We start from the raw sequence: 21,819 nt of genomic DNA on the forward strand, positions 1-21,819 counted from the left end.
TTTTAATTTGTTTCTATGGAGAAAATTATTTTGGTTTGCTTTAGTTTTTGGTAAGATTTGTTTTTAATTTTAATTAGGTATAGAGAATGATTTTTTTGTTATAGTATTACATTTTTAATCAACATTTATTTAGATAGTTTTTCAATATATTTAATAAGCAGACTGAATAGGGATTTATATATGTTTTTTTGTTGAAGATTTGTGTGTAATTTAAGGATTAAAAAATAAATGAATAAGCCATTTAATACATTTCTAAATTTAAAAAAATAAAACTGTTTTTTTTTTTTTGCACACAAAACTATGCTCCTGATAGCTTTAAATAAGCATCCATTATAATTGAGAAACAAATATAGCAGGGCGTTGTTTTTTTTGATAGAACAACATTTTTGAAAGACTTTAATTCAAGTACAAGCAAATGGTAAAATCAAAATCTTTAGCAGGAGCCAAATTATAGAAACTTCGATCTTACAATCTCTATCTTGTAACTTTCTTATGATCATGGGCTTTAGAAAGTATTATAAACATTATTGACTGTTATCGGAAGTTATTGATATCAATGATTTTGCATTAGGTCCAGACGTAAATTTTGGTAACTGCAAGAATTTTTTTAAACGCTGAGTATGTGTCTTCCAATGAAAAACTCGGATATCTGACACATATTTTCTGTAAGGTTTTTATAATTTGTATTGTGATTATGTCAAGGCAACAGTAAAATATGTATCCCATCATTTATTGGAACCCTAATTAATAATAATTTGTTTGCATTTGAATATTAGTTATTATCTAGAAATATCAGCGTTCATCTTGGAAATTATGTTGGTTTTATATCCAATGATGACCCTCAAGCTTTTGAAATGATCTCAAAGGCTTCAAAAACTAGACTTTATTTGTTTAGAAATTGAGCATTACTTAGCTTCACTTAGAACGAAGCAAGTCTTTAATAGTGAATTACAAAAACTTGGAGCTTATTTCATGTCATTTGACAAATATCAGTGGGCTAGGTGGCCATTTATTGTTCGAATTATTACCGGAAATGAGTAAGTTGATAGTCAAAAGTGATAGCTAAGTATATACCACAACATAATTGTGATGGTCATTTTGCAAGGAATATATCGTTCCTGTCTCCACCAGGCGCTAACAAAAAGGACTGGAGCATTTTCCGGAACCGACAGAACTCGCGACTTTTGAAAAATAACCAGAAAACAAAAGTACTTTTATTTCGACATATTATTGGAACCGTTTTAACTTTGGAAATAGTTCGATTCAAATAGAATTGAGGTGAATCACCTTACACAGGTGGAACGTTCGTTGATATTCATATTTCACAATATAAAAAGTGACAATCACTTATCAATTCAGCCCAATCTTCCTAAATTTGTTGAAGAAGTCCAATAAAAATATTCTCATCATATTTTCTAGAAATATTTCAAAATTTCTTTTTTTATGTCATGTCTTTTAGTAAAGTTGTGAAACATTTCATCGGCCAGGTTCAGACAACATAAGTACTTCATTTGCTGTCAATTCCATTCTTTCAACATTTTGACCAAGGCTACTAGTTAGTTTTTCAAGTGTCATGAACTCCAAATTCAGAACTTTACTTAACAAACTCTAATTCAAGTTCATAGTTCAAAAACTGCCAAAAATATTATTGTCTACAGGCTACAAGTCCGTCAAGATTTATATTGTTAAGAAATATGACTTATTGCTTTTCAAATTTGACAAGGATCCCTGTTCCACAAAATATTAAATGAAGTCCAAAATGAAAAAACATGGTCAACTGTCATCTTGATAAAAGTAGACTTGACTTGATAGTTGGGGAGATTTTTCTTGACTAACTTTTCAGTCAACTTTCCATTAAAGTCGCCTTAATTGGAAGGTAATTTTATGGCAGCTGGCTTATCAGATACTCGAAGCTTGCCTTATGTCATCTGAACCTGCCCATTGTTTCATGTTGATAGAACTGTCACTTGCACCTGTCAAGCTGAGCTGTTATATGAAGTGTCAAAACATTAGTTGAATGTTTTTCATTTTCGGTAATTAATCGTTCTACAAATGTCCCTATTCTTCGCTGATTATAATGGTGGTCATAATCTACCGGCTTTGGAAGCAGTCTGTGAAATATTTAATAAATGTATAGAGAGTGTAAGCTTTTATAAAATCGTCACAATACATTCTGTACACCATCATAATTTCATTGTTGCTGATGATCCGGAACCTTTTTTTTTGGCTATGGATTAAATATAATTACTTGGCCGATATAATGTAGTTATAACAAGAACAAACCACAAGATCATGCAATAATAGCAAAAGACCGTTGCAGCCGATATATCACCCAAAATTTTCGAAAGCGTGATTAAAACTTAACTTAAAACTAACGCATGTTGCAAATTTTAATAAGTCTATGGATCATGGTCTTGTATCAAACTTGACCAACACCCATTCAATAAAATTTAAATTAAAAAATTAAAAGACGAAAGCGTATTAGAAAACTAAAACAAATTATTTATTAATTTTAGAAAACACAAGATTATTCTATGAAAATCTAAGAACGAATCACAAAAGTAAAATTCTCAATAATAAAATGAAATTTCAAAGGTTACTACGATCGTTAATTTAAATAGAGTGATTCGAATACATTGCTTTGAAACTGAGTGAAATGAAAATTTTAAATAGTTAAATAAATGAATGATAATGTTAATATATGTATAGCTGCTACATACACTCCCCCTCCAGAATGATCGTTAGATGAAGTCGGTGTATTTTTTTGGAAAATGCACATGTCTTCCGATACGACTTGTGCATGGGTTTTGATTTTGACCTCCGACTGATGACTTAGTGTCTTTTTGCATGATCGAAGATTTTTGTTGAGGAAAATTAACTTTTGATGATGAAGATAACTTTGGTATAGCTTGTTCGTCTTGTTTGGATAAGTGAGCTGCCTTTAGTCTATCTATGCTGATTTTCACCACCCTCTTGCCCATTTCAACATCAAAATTTTTATCATTGCGATTTATGACTCTGAAAGGACCATCGTAAGGTGTCTTTAAAGGTGGTTTGACTGTATCATCTCTAACAAAAACATGGGTACAAGATTTGAGATCATGTTGAATGAAGGAGTTTTTCGAAGAATGACTAGAAGCTGGAACAGGTTTAATATTTTGAATTGCTTTTCGGAGATTCTGAACAAAGTCGCTTTCAATGTATTCATCTGTCGGATTATTGAAGAATTCTCCTGGTAATGCGAGTGTTTCGCCATAAACCATTTCAGCAGGTGTTGCTTTCAGGTCTTCTTTGAAAGTTGTTCGAAGTCCGAGAAGTACGATAGGTAAGATTTCAGTCCAATTGCTGTCTGTGTGGCATTTAATAGCAGTTTTCAAAGTTCGATGCATGCGCTCAATCATACCATTTGCTTGCGGGTGGTATGCGGTTGTTCGAAAATGCTTTGCGCCTATTAAAATTGACAATTCTTTAAATAACTTAGACTCAAATTGCTTACCCTGATCGGTTGTAATTGCTTGAGGTACACCAAAATAAGCTATCCATCCACTAACAAGAGCTCTTGCAACAGTTTCTGCTGCTATGTCTGGGATCGGAATTGCTGCTGGCCATCTTGAATATCGGTCGATACATGTCAAACAGTATTTGCATTCTCTTGACAATGGTAATGGCCCGATGAGATCAATATTGATGTGCTTGAATCTACGACTTGGTACTTTGAATTCTTCTAACGCTGCTCGATTGTGTTGATTTATCTTGGCTTTTTGACAGTTAACGCATTTTTCTACCATCTGCTTGATATCACTTTTCATATTTGGCCATACAAATCGTTCGGTCATCAATTTGACCGTGGATCTTATGCCTGGATGAGCGATGTTATGGGTCGAGTCGAATGCTTGTTTGCGGTAGTTTTTAGTAATATATGGACGAACACGAGACGTTGAAACATCGCATAATAGTGTAACATTTGTACCAGGTATTTCGATTCGTTTAAGTTGCAATGAAGTGTCATCTTTCAAACTTGCGAGGTCTTCGTCGATTTTTTGATCATCAGCTAATTTTTCAAAATCAATTTGTTCGCCATTGAAAATCGATTCGACTCGAGATAGCAAATCAGCTACAATATTATCTTTGCCTTTAATATGACGAAAATCTGTGGTGAAAAGGCTGATGTAATTCAATTGATTGATTCGCTGAGGAATTTTGACATCTGGTTTTTGTGTAAAGGCAAAAGTTAACGGTTTGTGGTCTGTTAAGATTGTACAACTTCTGCCTTCAATAAGATGATGGAAATATTGGACAGCTTTGTACGCTGCAAGTAACTCTCTATCGTATGTGCTTTTGACTTTTTGGGACTCAGTCATTTTCTTCGAATAGAATCCTAATGGTCTAAGTTCATCATTTACCAGCTCGTGAATTGCAGCACCAATGCAATAATTACTTGCATCGACATGAAGCACTAGTTTTGCGTTTGGGCTAGGATGGGCTAAGAGAACTGCGTTTGCCAAATCATGTTTGCATTTTTCGAATGCTTGTTCAGCTTCTGCGTTCCATTGAATGACGGATTTGTCGTTTTTCTTGTTGCCCTTAATGAGTTTTTGCAATTTTCCCTGAACAAAAGCTGCATGTGGAAGAGATCTACGATAGAAATTCAACATTGCGATAAATCGTTTGAGTTCAAAAGCTAAAGTAGGTTTTTTGAACGATGACAAAGCTTCGATTTTTTCTTTTGTAGGGGCAATACCATCTTTTGAGACTCTATGTCCCAAAAAGTTTACTTCAGATTGGGCGAATTTGCATTTTGATATATTAATTCTCAAATTATTTTCGCGTAAACGCTGGAGAACAATACGAATATGTTCCAAATGGTCTTCTGGAGTCGATGAAGCGATGCAAATGTCATCAATGTAGACAATTACGAAATCTAAGTCTTGAAAAATTTGATTCATGAATCTTTGAAAGGTTTGACTAGCGTTACGTAGTCCAAAAACCATGACATTAAATTCAAACAGACCAAATGGGGTTGTAATGGCCGTTTTTTCGCGATCTTCTTTGGCGATTGGTATCTGATTATATGCACGTTCCAAATCGATTATTGAAAAAATGGACTTGCCGCACATTTTATGGGTGTAATCCTGAATATGTGGAATAGGATACCGGTCAGGTACGGTAACTGCATTAAGGCGGCGATAATCACCACATGGTCGCCATTTACCCTTTTCTTTTTTGGGAGCCATGTGAAGGGGTGTAGCCCATTGACTACTACTTGGTTGGCAGATGTTTTGTTTCAACATGTAATCGAATTCCGCTTTCGCTATTTTGTACATTTCAGGATTTAATCGGCGAGGTTTCGAAAAAATTGGTGGACCTGTTGTTATTATGTGATGCCTTACTGTTGTTTCTGACGGAGAAATTGATGCTTTGAATGGTTGTGTTAACTCTTTGTATTGTACTAACAACGACTTGATATTTCGTGGCAAATTTTGTGCAAAGGTAAAAATTTGTTCGATTTTTTTATTACATGCAATTGCACTTACCCCAAGTCTTGTTGTTGTGTCGATGAGCTTTTTTCTTCGTAGATCAACAAGCAGTCCAAATTCGTGAATGAAATCTGCTCCGATTATTGGTCGAGTGACATCCGCAACAATAAACATCCAATCCATTTTTCTTCTAAGTCCGAAGTCGATTTGAATGATTTTTGTCCCGTAAGTTTTGATTGGAGTTCCATTGGCAGCAAATAAGGAATATCTGTTGTCTGGTTTGTCATGTTTGGTGGGAGGTAAGACGGAAAAGTCTGCACCTGTATCTACGAGATATCCTTGGTTTGTTTTTCGATCTCGGATAAATAAGCGACGGCTTTCATTTGTGTCAGCTCTGTGCAGTGTCGCTTCCGATGACAGAGCCTCCTTTAGTTTTCCGAGAGGTCGAATTTTTTGAATTGGCAAGGTTCAACGCATTTTTTTGCATCCTTGCCGAACCTGAAATGATAGCGACAAAGTGGAAGACGTGGTTTAGACTTACTGCGGCTTTTGCTTAAATCTCTCTTATGAGAGTCATGCTTTCTGCTTCCACCTGGTCTTGATGTTCTTAGTTCTTCGACTTGTTTTTGAAGCGCATCGATTCTTGATAAAATTTCAGATTGGCTTCCAACTGCTGATATGTTTGAGATGCTCTGCATTTCGGCCATCGTGTCAGCTTGCTTTGAAAGCGTCGTTAAGTCGCCTGAGCCAATGCAAATAACAGCTCTAATGTTGTCCGGAAGTCTTTCCAACCACAATGTTTTGAGCACCTCATCGGAAAGTTGGTTTTTCGCAAGTTCTTTCATTTTTTTCAGAAGCTTAGATGGATCCAAGTCACCAAGCTCAACACTGTTTATCAATTTACGCAACTTCTTTTGATCAGAGTCAGTAAATTCTGCTATTATCACTTTTTTCAGTTCTTCATATTTGTTTGTTTCTTGTGGATTTCTAAGTGTATCACTGACACGTGAAGAAACATTCTGATCTAATGAAGCAACGACGTAGTGATATTTTGTTATGTCGCATTTGATGTTAGCAATGTTGAACTGCGCCTCCATCTGAATAAAAAATAGGTCGGGTTGGTCTTGCAAAAATGGTGGTGGCTTGATAGAAACACGATGCAATTCGCCGCTAAGGTTTTATCTATCCTGGTGTTCATCTGGCATTTTCAATTATTTTCTGTAGAACTTTCGAGAAATTTGACAATCTTTTTTTTTGCTATGCGTACTTTTTCTCAACGTAGGGGTCACCAATATGGATCATGGTCTTGTATCAAACTTGACCAACACCCATTCAATAAAATTTAAATTAAAAAATTAAAAGACGAAAGCGTATTAGAAAACTAAAACAAATTATTCATTAATTTTAGAAAACACAAGATTATTCTATGAAAATCTAAGAACGAATCACAAAAGTAAAATTCTCAATAATAAAATGAAATTTCAAAGGTTACTACGATCGTTAATTTAAATAGAGTGATTCGAATACATTGCTTTGAAACTGAGTGAAATGAAAATTTTAAATAGTTAAATAAATGAATGATAATGTTAATATATGTATAGCTGCTACAAGTCGGTTGTTTGATGATGATGATATCGTTTTTAACATTTAAAGGCAAAGCCCAAATTTAATAATGGAATCAAATTTTCTTAAAAAATGTGAAACTGTCAGAAACGTCTATTTAAGACATTGTGAAGCGAATTTTTAAAGTGTCAGAGGCATCTAAAAGCTACTGACAACTTCTTCGCAGACGCAAAATGACTATGCAGTTAGAAATCTTTCTGAACTTTTAAAAGTGTTAAAAGACAATATTGCATTTGAAATGTATTTGAATATTTTCAGCTCTTTGGCAGATTGCTGACTGATCAGACAATAAATATTGTAAGGCTTTACTAACAGCAAAATATTGTTATGCTGACGTCAAGGCCTTTTTTGGTTGATCATTGTTTTATTAATATTAATCCAATTTTTTACTTTATCAATTAATTTCAAAATTGAAAACATTCAAAGGAGGAAAGGGTAAAAAACAAGATACCGATGCTCATGAGTTTTGAATCTCTGAACATTGTAATAAGTGGGAAATATTGAGCCTAGTAAAGCATTCTACATACGTGAAGTGCAGCTAAAAAAAGAATTTCTGTACTTAACAGTACGTCCGAAATTGGTGTTACGGTTAAATTGTTTGATGTTAGGAATGTAACTGACTTTTTCAATATAGCATTGTTTATGAAAATTTCGATACAACAATGATAAGCATAGTTCTGTATGTGAGAGTAGCAAGGTTCTAAGTAATAGAACGATCACTTGGTATTTTTAAAGCTCATTTTTTCAATTCTGTACAAAAGACTTAAGTACGTTTTTGTGGCATCAGCCCAATTATTAGTACTATCCACGAGCTTCAAACGAATAAAAGCTTTGTTAAATGTAGCCAGATGAGGTGTACAAATTTTATTACAACACCGGAGAAAACCTTAGGTCTTAGCAGCATTTTTGTCAAATATGTTACCACTTCAAAGAAGATGGTATATTATGCACATAGTTTATAACTGAAAGCTGTTGAGTCTCCCCGATGTAAGTTCCACTCAGGGAAAGTGTCATGGGGGGGGGGGGGGAGTTACTCTTATTTAGACAGTAAATTTAAGTGTTTGATTCCCCATTGTACAATGCTGTCAAGATTAGAATTTATTGAGCTTATTATACGCTGCTGTTGCATTGGTAGTCCACATCATAAGGACAGGGATGGAAGTATAAAAGCGAATATTAAGTGATTTAAGAGTTTCACACGAAAGATATAAAATTAAACAATAATGTCGGAGACAAAACGGAGCCCTGGGGCACACCAACTTTTATTTTTTTAATGTGAAATTTGAACCTACCCAAGACTACTTTAAGTGAACGGTTCGAAAGTTTTCTTCTTATCCAACAGAGAAAAAATTCGTCAATAAGAAATGCTAGCATTTTCGAAGCCTTTGAAATATCAAGAACAATAGTCTTACTTTCTCCAAAACTATGTAAAGATTTATTCCATCATAATTTGTAAATAGTGTAATCTGTTAGTTTTCAATTTTAGTAACTGTTAGCATTCAAATTGGTTTGTTATTCTTTAGGGATTTCCAGCCCTTCATTTCATGAATGTGGGTAAATCATATGGTGCGTTCCCTTTAGGACAAATACTATGAGCGAAGAAGTATTAAATTAATAACTCATCTAAGCGCGACTTGTGGGAGACCAATTTGTTCCTAAAATGGAATTATACATTTTGTTTTCCTAGGAATCTATTTTTCTACAATGTTTTGAGTGCAAAAGCTACCAAAATAAATAAAATACATTGATTTTCTAAAAATAATTTCAAAAATAAAAATTCAATAAAGAATCAAGGTAAGGATGATGTGGCTTGTAGGCATTTCAAAAATTATTTATACCTTAACTTGTATTTCTGTTTTTGTTTTTTTTTTCTTGTAAAAACTATACCTAGTATTGCATTAACTGTTTCTTCTTTAATTAATTAATAATTAATTATTGCATTGAAATAAAGTCTGTATAGTGTTTGTTTTTTTGTTTTGTTGTTTTCTGCACCATGATTTTCATTTTCCCAATTCTAAAATAGTGAAAATATTTCGATTTATGAATTTTTGTATTTTGGTTTTTTGAATGAAGCTTGTAAAATGTTATAAAGTCAATATAAATATTTTATTATATTATGATCAGACTTTTGCATATTATTTAATATTTATTCATTTAATATTGCTAATATAATACATTTTAAAAACAACAATATTGTATTGTTTGTATTATATTATTTTTTTTTTTAATTTTCAGTTAAGAGTAAATTTGTTATTTCTTATTTTTGTTTGTATTTTATAAATATTTAAATATACGATTGTTGTTTTGTTGATTAATTTATATTACGAAATATGTTCCTTTAAAATTTGTATTTGCTTTTCTTTATGTATACTTAATATTCCTTTCACAGTTAATTATTTATTTAGTTTTGTTTTTGTCTTTTATGTATTATATAAAAGAAAGCACATAATACAACTTTGTTAATGTTTTTGTTGGTAATGAATATTTTTTTTCTTTTAAATTGATTTAATTTTTTGGTCAAATATCGTTAAAAGTTTATATAAGTTTTTTGTTTTTCTTTTTAATGTATGAAAGTGCAATTCGATGATTTTTGTGTTTTCCATGAATGAGGATGTGCTTTTCTGAAATTGATGAAATTCGTTTTGATATAGATTTTTGAAATGACAATGATATGACAATGAAAATGACAATTAGGTATAATTTAATTTAATCAAAATATTTTCACTCTTTTAGAATTGTTTAGCTTAAATTCATTTAATTAATACAGTTTTTATTTCTTTGTTCTTGAAATTTTATTAAAAATTAATATTTTTTCAAGATTTTGTTTTGTTTGTTTATCGGTATGAGTAAATTTCAACGATTTTTCAATACTGTTTGAGTTTGTAGCTTAAGTTTTTATTTTATTTTTCTTTTCAGCATTTTTGTTTTTCAATTTTATTTTATAAATTTATTTATTTTTTATTTTATTAAATGTAAAAACTGTTATATAAAAATTTGTCTTGAAATTATTTTTGTTTTAATATTTATATAATGCATTTTTTAAATGTGTTTTATTTTGTTTCTATGTTTTTTTTTTTAATTTCATTTTGGGCTATAAAAGTAGTATATAGTATTTTTAAAAAATGTATATTGTAAGTTTTAGGAAAATGTGGATACAAATTATTGTTAAAAAGTAAAATTTACAAAAAGAAAACAAATTTTATTATATAGGAAACAGTATTTATATAAACAAAGCATATAAAATGTTGTTGTTTTTCTATACTTTTTTTTAAATTCTGTTATTTTACATAAAAGCTGTGTGTTTGTTTTATTTTTGGTTGTTTTTCTTTTTGTAAAAAGTTATATTTTGTATGTATGTTTTTATTTGTTGCGTTAGTCTGTTCTGTAATGGAAAAAAGTATTAAAAAATTGAATTACATTAAGGCCCAATTTATTTACTCTCAATAACAGCTAAAATTTCTATTTAAAAATGCGTCATTCATCAAATTTTTTTCAGAATTGCTCATATGAAGTTCAACAAAGAGTTAATAATTTGAGGCTTAATGTTTACCTAACTATTTAAAGGCTTTTTTCTTAGGCTTTAAAATGTCTTTATGTGAGGGAAGTTATGTTTAATTTTGGAAGAGTTTATGTTTGTTTATGGTTTTTTTTTTAAGTGAGGACTGCAGGAAGCCATGGAAAGAGACGTTAAATATTGTGCTTTCTCCAGTAAGAGCTTTAACAAATCAAGACGTTTTCAGTAAATCACAAATTATTGTCCTTAATCAAAATCAAGAAAATATTTAATACTTTGACTTTTATCTGTAAAATCCAACTGTAGAGTCAGGAGTGCTCTATTGGTTATTTGAAACCAATTACCTTAAAATATTCTGACACATTCTGAATTGATTTGAAAATGAAGAATCATTTACCCGTTCAAGAATCTTAAAAGTTTCGGAACCACGAAACATTCATTTTACGTTTATGGATTTTGATCCCAGTATTCTTTGTTAAGGCACTGCGATACAGAAAGCATTTTCAAGTGAAATTTTGTATCAAATTAAGCTATTTATTAACTCCATTACTTCAACTCATGAAAAATGTGACAATTTCCATTGCTTTGTAGTAGTTTTTGTTGGGCCTAGTGTTTAATAATAAACCTTTGTATGTTACCCAATCTAAAGGCTTTACTTTTAAATACATTTTATATATGAAATTGTTATTAATAGTAAGTCAAAACATCACATCAATTCCACAATTTTCTTGTTTTTTTGATATTGAACAGATTTTGGTGAATAACAGTGTGTGTCACAAGAAATGTTAAGGCTTGTTTTTTAAGTACTGTGAATAGTAGTTTTTATTTAGAAACGTCAAATCAGCCTCTTTGAGGAATTGTTTTCTTTTTTATTTCTCAGGAGTCAAATCAAATCAAATCAAATGGGGTGGCGCAACAGTCCGTTGTGAACCAGGGCCTAGTGACTTACAACTCTCAACCATTCCTGTGTGCGAGTAATGTTGTCAGGAATGGAGGGGACCTACAATTTTATGCCGAATCCGAACGCCTAGTTTCTCAGGAGTATTCGCAATAAAATTTCCATAACCTGATTTTGTGGGATCTCTTTACTTAAGTTCCTTTAAAAATTATAAAAATTTAACAATCTTGATGTCTTGAAGGCTTTTTCGTACAAATGCATACCGTGACAGGAATATATTTGATGGCAAAAATAAAAATTCCACTTTAATAGTTGCCTTTCCAATTATTTTTTTAGACATCCCCATTTCCTCAAATTTGTTTAAAGTTTCCGAAATTCTTTAAAATTATCAATACTTTCTCACATTCATAAAACTTCAACTGAAGGCCAAAGTTTACTTTAAAAATTCGGAAATAATTGAATTGGTATTCACGATTCCAATACTTGTGACAATTCCAACAAATATATTTCTTTTCAGTGCTGATAGAGCAATATTTAACGATAAATAAACTTAACCGAACTTAAGTCAGACCGAACAAGTTGATAGTTCTTCTTTTCACCTCAGTTTCGTTAAGTCAGCTAAATAATTGCCTATTTTTTTATCAGTAAAATTTAAAAAATTTTAACGATTTGTGCTTCTTGCTGATTTGAAATCTAAATCTGTTTGACTTGTTTTTTAAGTACTACCAATAGTAGTTTTTATTTACAAACGTCAAATCAGCCTCTTTTAGGAATTGTTTTCTTTTTTATTTCTCACTAGTTTCGTTAAGTCAGCTAAATAATTGCAGTTTTTGATTTGTAACCCAAAAACAAAAATACCAATGGAAATCTCCAAACAAATCTTAAATATTTTAAGGATTGCTTTGTTTTTTATCAGTAAAATTTAAAACATTGTAACGATTTGTGCTTTTTGCCGATTTGAAATCCAAATCTTTTTTACTTCCCGTTATTTTCTGGCGCTAGGAACGACGACCAAAGAAAACAAATCAATCAATAGCTATTCCAAAAGCTTGGAACTTTCTAAACTGTCAAATGTCATTGCTTTTGACATTTGCTTTAGTTAACAGAAGCAAATATAGGTATTGGGCAAGTTCCGACAACATAAGGGACTTCATTTGCAGCTTCATTATTTGAAAATACATTTTTGATCAAGGCAACTAATTGGTTTTTCAAGTGACATGAATTTCAAATTCAGAACTTTACTTCGTGAACCACTACTTTATGTTCATAGTACAAAAACTACCACAAACATTATTGTCAAAAAAACATTCCTCAGGCAAGCTACAAGTCCGTCATGATTTGTATTTTGATTGTAAAGAAATATTACTTATTTCTTTTCCGAATTGACAAGGAAACCATTTACAGAAAACATTAAATGGAGTTGTGCAGAAAATAAATAAATCATAGGGTAATTATGTTCAGCTTTAAGTTGAATGAAAAAACAAGATCAACTGTCATTTCGATAGAAGTAGACTTGACTTAATGGTTAGAGAGATTTTTCTTGACTAACTTTCCAGTCCACTTTGAATTAAGGTTGCCTTAATTGGAAGGTAATTCTTTGGCAGGCGGCCAATCAGAGGCTAAAAACTTTACTTACTTTCAAGTCCCTTACAGCGTCTGAACCTGTCCATTGACTGTCCTGACAGTAACTTCTTTCAATTTTGACATTAGGTTAAGTGTGATTTGAGTCCTTATAAAACAAAATTTGGAACTCTATACCTTTAAAACTGTCAAAACCAATAGAAATGTTATCAAAAGTTATGTTTAAAACAAAAAGTAACTATTATTGTTTTATTTCAACGCAATTTGACGTTTAAATTTTACAAAACTTAACGAATCTTAACGAACATTACAAGACGTTGTGTTTTTTGTTTCAGTTAAACGTCTTTAAGTTGGTAATCCCCTAAGACATGTCAAATGAACAAAGTAATTACTTCTTCCTTCACCCTTTAACGTTCAATTAAAGGGTCTTGGAACTTTGAAAACATCAATCAACATCCGCATACATAGCCCTTGCAGTCTCAAACTCGAAAATGATAATATTATAAATGGTCTTTTTCGAATAATGTTTTGTTGTATGTATGTTCAATGCATGTCCTTGTATTATGTATAAAGTTGTATTAGGTATAGTATGAATGTTTCTATTTAAATTCTGTTCGATTGGACAACCTTAGTTAAAAATGTCATTTAGAATATTTTTGTATGCTGCATGTTGTATGTATGTTATATAGAAAAACATGAAAACTATTTTCAGTATTTTTTGTTTGTTGAAAAAACTATTTTTTTAAATGCAAAGACTGACTTGTTGTAATTTTTGGTTTAATATCTCCTTAAAATACCCTATTTTTTAAAGTTATAAGTATTCATGTTTAATGTTTAAGTTAAATGATTAGAACTTGTTGTAAACCTCCCTGCGATCTTACTTTAAGTCGTCATACTCATCGCTATTTTTTGAATCTGAATGAAAGTTGCTCAACATGATTGATCGATCATGGGAGTTGGAGTTCGAATGATGGTTTAATGCAACAGACGATGATGTTGCTGGGGGGTCGAAGGCCTCCAAAAATGGATTAGTCGACGAATACTGTACTCTGTATGAACCTAGCGTATGATAGTTGCCCGTACTGCCGCCGCCGTTACCGGAGGAGGCTGCTGACGAGGAGCTACCAAACGCACGCGTATTACTAGGATTTGTGTAGAAGTCATAGCTACTGGCGGAGCCAGCCATTGAGCTGACCCCACTGCTGCTGGCCGTTGTGCCAATTGAGTCGGATAAATAGGATGATGTTGTCGAGGATAACATCGCTGCCGTGCTGCTGCTATTGCTGCCATTGCCGCTGCCACCGTTGCCGCCGACACCGCCGCCATTACTGCCAGGTGTGTGTTTGGGCAGTGTTCCGTATAAAAGGGCGTTACCGCCATTGCTAGAGCTAGAGAATACATTACTGCTGGAGTAGCTTGGTATTCCTGAAGCGCTCGACGAAGCATGCTGCTGATACTGACTACGGTCTGGGCTTGCTACGTATTGTTGTTGTTGCTGCTGCTTATTAACTAAGTTTATAGTGTTGCTAGAATAATTATTACTTGACGTCTTCGGCGGCGTGTCTGAGGATTGGTATAAGTAACTCCTACCTAGGCTGTTCGATGATGACGTGGATGAGGCTGTTCCGGATCCCGACGACGAGAGATTGTTAAGAGCGCTACTGGTGGGCTTAGAAGGCGAAGACGCCTTGCTGTAGGTCGACGACGATGGTGATACCGAATCTGAGGCCGATGTGTAGCCATACTTGGTCCCACCGTAAGAGGTCAAACCTGAGGCCGAAGATGGCGACGATGGAGAATGATACTTGCTGGCTGAGCCTGCGGAGTCGTCGTGTCCGCTGCCAAAGGTCTTCAGACTTGAGCTTAATTGATAGGAACCACGGGCCGAGTAAAAACCACTCGAGTCCGTTTTGTCGCCCGTCGAAGTTTTATCCTGGCTCAGGACCGTCGATGACCCAGATGGTGGCGAGGGAGTGGTTGGAGACTTGATAGGAGTGAAGGTCACTCGTGGCTCCCGCTTCAGATACTTCGACATGAGCTGAGTTGTTGTCATTGCCTGGGATTGTGCAAGCAGGGCGTTTGTCGACGCCGAGGATTTGTATGATATCAGATCGTCGGAATCATCCGATGAGGTGGTGGCCCCAGAGGTCGTTGAGCCAGCACCCACAACAGTGGTAGCTGATGAAGATGATGATGAAGTTGCTGATGACTTTTGGTGACGTGCAGATGATGTGGTGTAGGATGAATTGGATGCTGGTTCCAAAGCAGAAGAAGAATAAGAAGTTGCGCTGGTGGTGGCGGTGCTGCTGCTCGTAGTGGAGAATGAGGTTGATTTTGGTCCATGGATACCATTGTTGCCAACGTTGCTTTTCGTTTTATCAATATTGCTTTCTTTTGTTGTTGTTGTTGATGTCAATGTTGTTGGTGTTGCTTGAGTTTTTTGTGGTTCATTTAATTGTTGTTGTTGCTGTTGTTGTTGTTTGGATATTGAGTATGAGCTTGGAGATTCGTATATTTTTACATTTTTCACTGATGCTGGTGATGCACCACGTTTTATTGTATCAGTTCCTATAAAAATCCATTTTAAGTTTAAGTGATTTAAAAATTATGGAAAGTTAAAACTTGTACCTGATCCTGAACCCGAGCCCGAACCTGTCGATGCCGAACTACTGCCTGGGGAGGGTGTTCCTGGAAGTGGCAGTTGCGATTGGTCTTGAATTGCTGAGCCCGCTGAGACCGCCAATTGATGGGGCTGTTAAAAAATGACATAAAATATATTTAATTAATATTTCTATTGCAACCAAAGAAAAAGTGCGTTACGTTAATTATACAAATTTACATATTTCAAAGAATTCAAAACTCTCTCATTACACTAAATGGGCAACCCCCAAGGATATTGTTATAAATGAATATAATTGGTGCATTAAATATTTGTATTATTTAGGAACTAGGTGCGGATAACATAAAATAAATTAAACAAATATTTACTTAAATTATAGCTTACATATCATATACTTAACTTCTGTATAAATGTAGGGGTCTATAAAAAGAGCTAAGCACAGTTTTATAGTGTAATGTTTGCAGTTATTATTAGTAGGGGCCTATTGCACAGCAAATTTCAATATTTTTACAATTTTTACTCATAATTTCCGTGGTTTTACTAATATTTAGGCAAAGTTTAAATATATTATAAATTGTTACCACCAATAAAACCTCGAACTCTAGATCCACAAAATGTATTGCATACAAACTAATTGGTGATTTTATGAAGAAGGGACTAAGTTTTACAGGTTATTTTTACTTTAACTTAAATTTGAAAAAAGAAACAACCATTTTACTTACACAACACAAACATAAGCTTTTGGTTTAAATCAGTTAAATAACTATTAAAAAAATTAAATTTATCATCGTTTGTAAAGAACGAATATAGTTGACTTGATCATTCCTAAAGTTAAAAGCCTAAATGAACATGGAAATAATTCCCAAGAAATGACAAAAACACATTAATGGATGAAACAAAACAATGAGATTCTTAATGCAATAAAGTAGAAGAAACAAACGATAATAATACCATTTTTTGAAAATGACAGTTTTCAAATAATGCACAGAATTGTTAAGAAAATCACAATTTCACGGAAGGCTTTCTCGATTTTGTTCATGAAGTAAAAACAGCTTACTCCGTATTCCGTTTGAAAACATTATAAAGGAACAATTAAATAAAGGAAACAAAATATACATTTAATAAAATGTTAAAATTACGGAATGTCTTCTTTAACATTTTGTAATTTTCCTAATCCAGTGGATGCAATGATTCAGCCAACAGTTGTGAATTCTATTTCATACGTCCGTTCAAAGGTATTTCCCTTTGAAAGAGCTATCACTGTTTAGACATCTTTGGATGCTCGTTTTTTAGTAAATTTTCTAGTAAACTGTTAAACTTTTAACAATAGGTTGTTAAAAATTTTGCTACAATTTTAATTTATTGAACAAAATTTAAATTCCAGAATTGAAAGTCTTTCTAATGTTTATGATTTTCCCCAAAAAACTGGTGTAAAAATTACACAAAAATATTTCGTCAATACAGCACTGAACTATTAAATCACTTTGATGGAATATCAAACGATAGCCACGATCCTAATGAAAAAAATCGTCTAGAAAATTCAGAAATTGTTCGAAACGAGACTTAAGCTTTGTAAGTAAGAAATGACAGTTGTGATATTTGTAAGTTGAATGGAAACAGTTAACAATAAGCTGACAGTTATTAGATACGTCTAAATAAAACAATTTTTATTACCAAGGTTTGTAAATTCTTCAACATTTTTTTCCGATTTCCGTGGCAAATAGTTGGCTGATTCGATTTTACTTCTTTAATAATGACATTTGATATTTTAAAACGTGCACAGTCTGATAATGGCTCACAATGGCAATTTAAGTTCATATGATCTTAAAACCTTTGAGAGAATTGTTTGTTCATAGATATGATATATGCTGTAATTGGTTACAGTTTAAAGAGACCGATATTAAAATAAAAATAGGGGCTGGGAAGCGACCCACAGTGATAACTTCCCATATCCCGTCTGTCGATTCGTCATGCTTTAAATTTTGTAGGTTTTCGTGTTTTAAGAGTGCCAACAATATTTTTCATATAAAGATATAGTTTAGCTCGAAAACGTAGCTTTGTTAAATAGATTTTTAGTAGAAAACAAATTTTTACCAATTTCAGTAGCATTTCTTAAATTTTTACAAATTGGGTTTAATTTTTTTACGAAAATATGGACTGTTTTTATAAAAAAACTACCGAATATCGAAAACATTATTTTCTGTGAAATAAAAAAAGTTTGAAGACAATAATTTAAATTTTTGAAAAGCTTTTTGATTCGAAAGTAAATTTTGACAAAAGTTTTAGTATTGTTTTTTTTAGGTTTTCATTGTTTGTCGTACTGTCAAGTACAGAGATTCGTTCTTTAGCCGTACTATGCGAATGTGGAATGCCTTGCCACACTATGTCTTTCCCAGCTATTGTAATATTCAGGAATTCAAAACCAATTTGCACCGACATCTCCTTTCAACCCCTCTCTCCCTTTCCTAGTGCTTACACTGTGTGCGCTTATTATAAAAAAAAAAAAAATCTGTCAAATAGATTTTTCTCAAAATTTTACAGAATATTAACAAAAAAAATTTTTTAAAAGACAAAAGTAGTTTAAAGCCAATATCTCAAAGTATTGAAAAGATATTTGATTCGAAAATCAATTTTTACCAACTTTCATTATTTTTTTGTTTAGGTTTTTACTTTTTGTAAGAAAACGGTCCATGTGATTTTTCTCAAAGTTTTACCGAATGTTAAAAACAATATTTCTTATAATATAAATATGTTTGTTTTTCTAAGGTTTTTATTTTTTATAAAAAATTGCCAAACAATTGTTTTGTTTCAGTTTTATTGATTAGTAAACAAATTTGGTTAATTGGAATATACTTGTTTGGTATCACATTACAATATATAATATTAAATTTAATTCAAGTTTGTTGCGTTTTTAGTTCGTAAGATATTTAGGGTTAACCAAAATGGAATTTTTTTTTAAACAGCTATGGTAAAAAAACACAAACACAATTTTGTTTAGAGCCCTTTCTGCATTATTATCTGTATAACAACATTTATTTTAAGTCGATATCTCTTCTGGTTCTTGAACTATTGACCACCAAAAAACGACCTACAGTTAGAAGCCGAATCCTAACTAGAGAAAGCACTTTTCATGACAAGAATTACTGTTGAAGAATTTGTCAATTCTTCGCATGAGGCAGGCCTTTAGATGGTATATGCAGGTATCGAACAAAAGACCTGGTAGTCCAACGCACTAACCGGTATTACAAAAAGTATTTACTTTAGACAATTTTTGAATCTGTTTTGTAACAAATAAATCCACGAAAACCAAGAAAAAAATAAATATATAAAAGTAAAAATTAATAATTTAGAAAACTTGATCAATAATAACATCAAAATTCCTTAAAATAACATTTCGTCAGCATTCAAAAATGCCATAGCGTCCAAAATAATGTTATTTATGCTTTGTTGTTGTAAGATTTGGGCAATATTTGTAACCCCATGGGTGTTAAATTTTGTTGGGTTTATTGCCGCATACAACAACGCCAAAATATTAAAAATGTCATATCGCCCAAAAAGGGCTCTATCACCAGAAACCTTTCTCAGAAGAAAATTCCACTAAAGCCCAATATGAATATTATACACAGAACGAAAAAAGTCATACTATTGAATATTTTTGTAGTCAAATTGACTATTTGGTAGTCAATTTTCAGCTTATAACCACGGTAGTCAATAGAACAATTTTCAGTTGTCAATTTTGGGATCCGACATTTTTTTACAAATTGGTAGTCAATATGACAAATTTTGTTGAAATAAATTGAAACTACGACAACTGCGGTAGTCAATACGGCAACGGCTGTAGTAAATACGACAACTGAGGTGGTCAATATGAAAACTTCGGTAGTCAATATGACAACTGCTGTAGACAACATAACAACTTTGATTGAAAGACTTGAACTACGACAACTGTGATAGTCAATATGACAACGGCGGTAGTTCATTTAAAAACTGCGCTTGTCATTATGATATCTGCAGTAGTCAATTCGACAGCTCCGGTAACCAATATGCCAACTTCTGTAGTCAATATAACAACTGAAGTGCTCAATATGAAAACTGCGATAGTCAATATGACAACTGCTGTAGTCAATATAACAACTTTGGTGGAAAGAAATTGAAACTACGACAACTGCGGTAGTCAATATGGCAACGGCTGTAGTCAATACGACAACTGAGGTGGTCAATATGAAAACTTCGGTAGTCAATTTGACAACGGCTGTAGTCAATACGACAACTAAGGTGGTCAATATGAAAACTTCGGTAGTCAATATGACAACTGCTGTAGTCAATATAACAACTTTGGTTGAAAGACTTGAACTACGACAACTGCGGAGTCAATATGAAACTGCGGTAGTTCATATGAAAACAGCGCTTGTCATTAAGATATCTGCGGTAGTCAATTCGACAGCTCCGGTAGCCAATATGCCAACTTCTGTAGTCAATATAAGAACTGAAGTGCTCAATATGAAAACTGCAATAGTCAATATGACAACTGCGGTACTCAATATGAAAACTGCGATAGTCATTATGACAACTGCGGTACTCAATATGAAAACTGCCATAGTCAATATGACAACAGCTGTAGTCAATTTGACAACTTCGGTAGCCAATATGACGATTGCCCAAAGTAATATGACAACTGCGTTAATGAATAGGACAATTTGGCCAAATTTTCAAGTTGACTATCGACGGTTTTTAATAAGACAACTTTGTTTTTTCTGTGTATTGTCCAAATAAATTTAAAATATCATATAACAATTTTTTTTTTTAATTCACAAGCACTCAACTAGTTATTAGTACCCTTTACATGTTTATATTTAAACACAGTGCGAGCGTTAGGAAAATAGAGAAGTATTTAAAAGGAGGTACCGGTGCACATTGGTCTTAAAGTTCTGAACATCAAAATGGGAGGGAAAAACAGAGTTGGCCAAAGCACTCCACATTCTCGATGTGTGATTTAAGAAATAATCTCTATACTTGACGGTACGCCCGAAATTGAGCTCAAGGGTAAACTGATGAGCATTCCTAGAAGTGCGAGTATTACGGCTGAATTGTTTAAGGGGTGGAATGCAACTGGCTAATTCGACAGAATATTGTTTGTAAAAATATCTTTAAAACAACGAAAGGCATGAAACATTGCGGCGGTGATCTAGCGATGTAAATGTTTCGATTATAGTTCTGTCGCCTATCATTTTTAAAACTTGTTTGGGGACACCTGCCCAGATATGCGAATTATATTCAAGCTTTGGACGGATGAAAGCTTTGTAGATTATAGTCATGTGTTTAAAAAAGTAGGCATTTTTAAACGTTGTTTGTTTATTCGAGCACTACGACATTTTGAGTTTTAAATTGTATCTTTTATTTATATCATATTTTGAATTGAATTACATGTCGTTAGATGATATTTTGTAAATTTGGGCGTTCTTAAATTTTAAATGTACTTGGGCGTAACAACATTTGATCTGGGTTTTTTGACAATTTTGTTTAACATTTTTGAGCTTTATGACATTTAAGAATTTGGTCGTTATGTTTTTGGAGTAAAAAATCCTAGCACCGAACATTAATTTTTGTTTTTAATTTGTACGCATTCATCTTAACATTCATTTAGAAATTTAGTTATAATTTAGTAATTTTGCTATATTATAATATATAATATGTACTTGGCAGTATTGTAGAGCCCAGATTACTCAAAAAAGTACTGGTTTCTTTATTTATTCCAGTATCCGGCACAGGGTGTTTTGAAAGCTCTACTCGCCAAGTATAGGGTTCGCCATCTAACGTTTTTTTTTCAACTTTAACTTATATCGTTAACACTTAGCTCTTGTTTGATTTGACAGAACGATGAACGAATATGGTTGTGCAAGTGTATACGCTTGAACAACTCTGGAAACAACGCTTAGAGAAGATGTCGATTTGGCCAAAAAAATCATCTTTTCAGATAAAGCTCATTTTGGGTTTGACGGTTTGGTGCGGATTTTGGTCCAGATACATAATTGGGCCATTTTTTTTGAAAAGGAGCAAGAAGATATAGGCCCATGTTGAACGAATTTTCGTTGACAAAAATTGAAGA

At 32.7% G+C, this 21,819-nt stretch overlaps 2 protein-coding genes across 5 annotated transcripts in view; both read right to left on the minus strand.

Annotated features, from left to right (window-relative positions):
- Positions 1 to 5,905: 5,905 nt before the first annotated feature.
- LOC129939511 (uncharacterized) lies at positions 5,906 to 6,779 on the minus strand. The gene is made up of 2 exons (XM_056047547.1): positions 6,745 to 6,779; positions 5,906 to 6,647 (listed from the first exon to the last, which is right to left on the minus strand). The coding sequence occupies exons 1-2, from the start codon at positions 6,777 to 6,779 to the stop codon at positions 5,906 to 5,908; spliced, it is 777 nt and encodes a 258-aa protein (XP_055903522.1).
- Positions 6,780 to 12,478: 5,699 nt separating this feature from the next.
- Positions 12,479 to 21,819, minus strand: part of LOC129939624 (rho GTPase-activating protein 100F) — a 166,337-nt gene continuing 156,996 nt past the window's right edge. For 3 of the 4 annotated variants that reach the window (XM_056047709.1, XM_056047710.1, XM_056047708.1), the window contains exons 12-13: positions 15,722 to 15,845; positions 12,479 to 15,661 (exon numbers count right to left, since the gene is read on the minus strand). In XM_056047709.1, the coding sequence (XP_055903684.1) occupies positions 13,971 to 15,661; positions 15,722 to 15,845 (1,815 nt within the window). In that variant the 3' untranslated portion in view covers positions 12,479 to 13,970. The remainder of the gene's footprint in view (positions 15,662 to 15,721; positions 15,846 to 21,819) is intronic. The other variant, XM_056047711.1, reaches the window with a different exon arrangement.

The sequence above is a fragment of the Eupeodes corollae genome, chromosome 1 (genome assembly GCF_945859685.1).
Source record: "Eupeodes corollae chromosome 1, idEupCoro1.1, whole genome shotgun sequence".
In the NCBI taxonomy this organism is placed as follows: domain Eukaryota; kingdom Metazoa; phylum Arthropoda; class Insecta; order Diptera; family Syrphidae; genus Eupeodes; species Eupeodes corollae.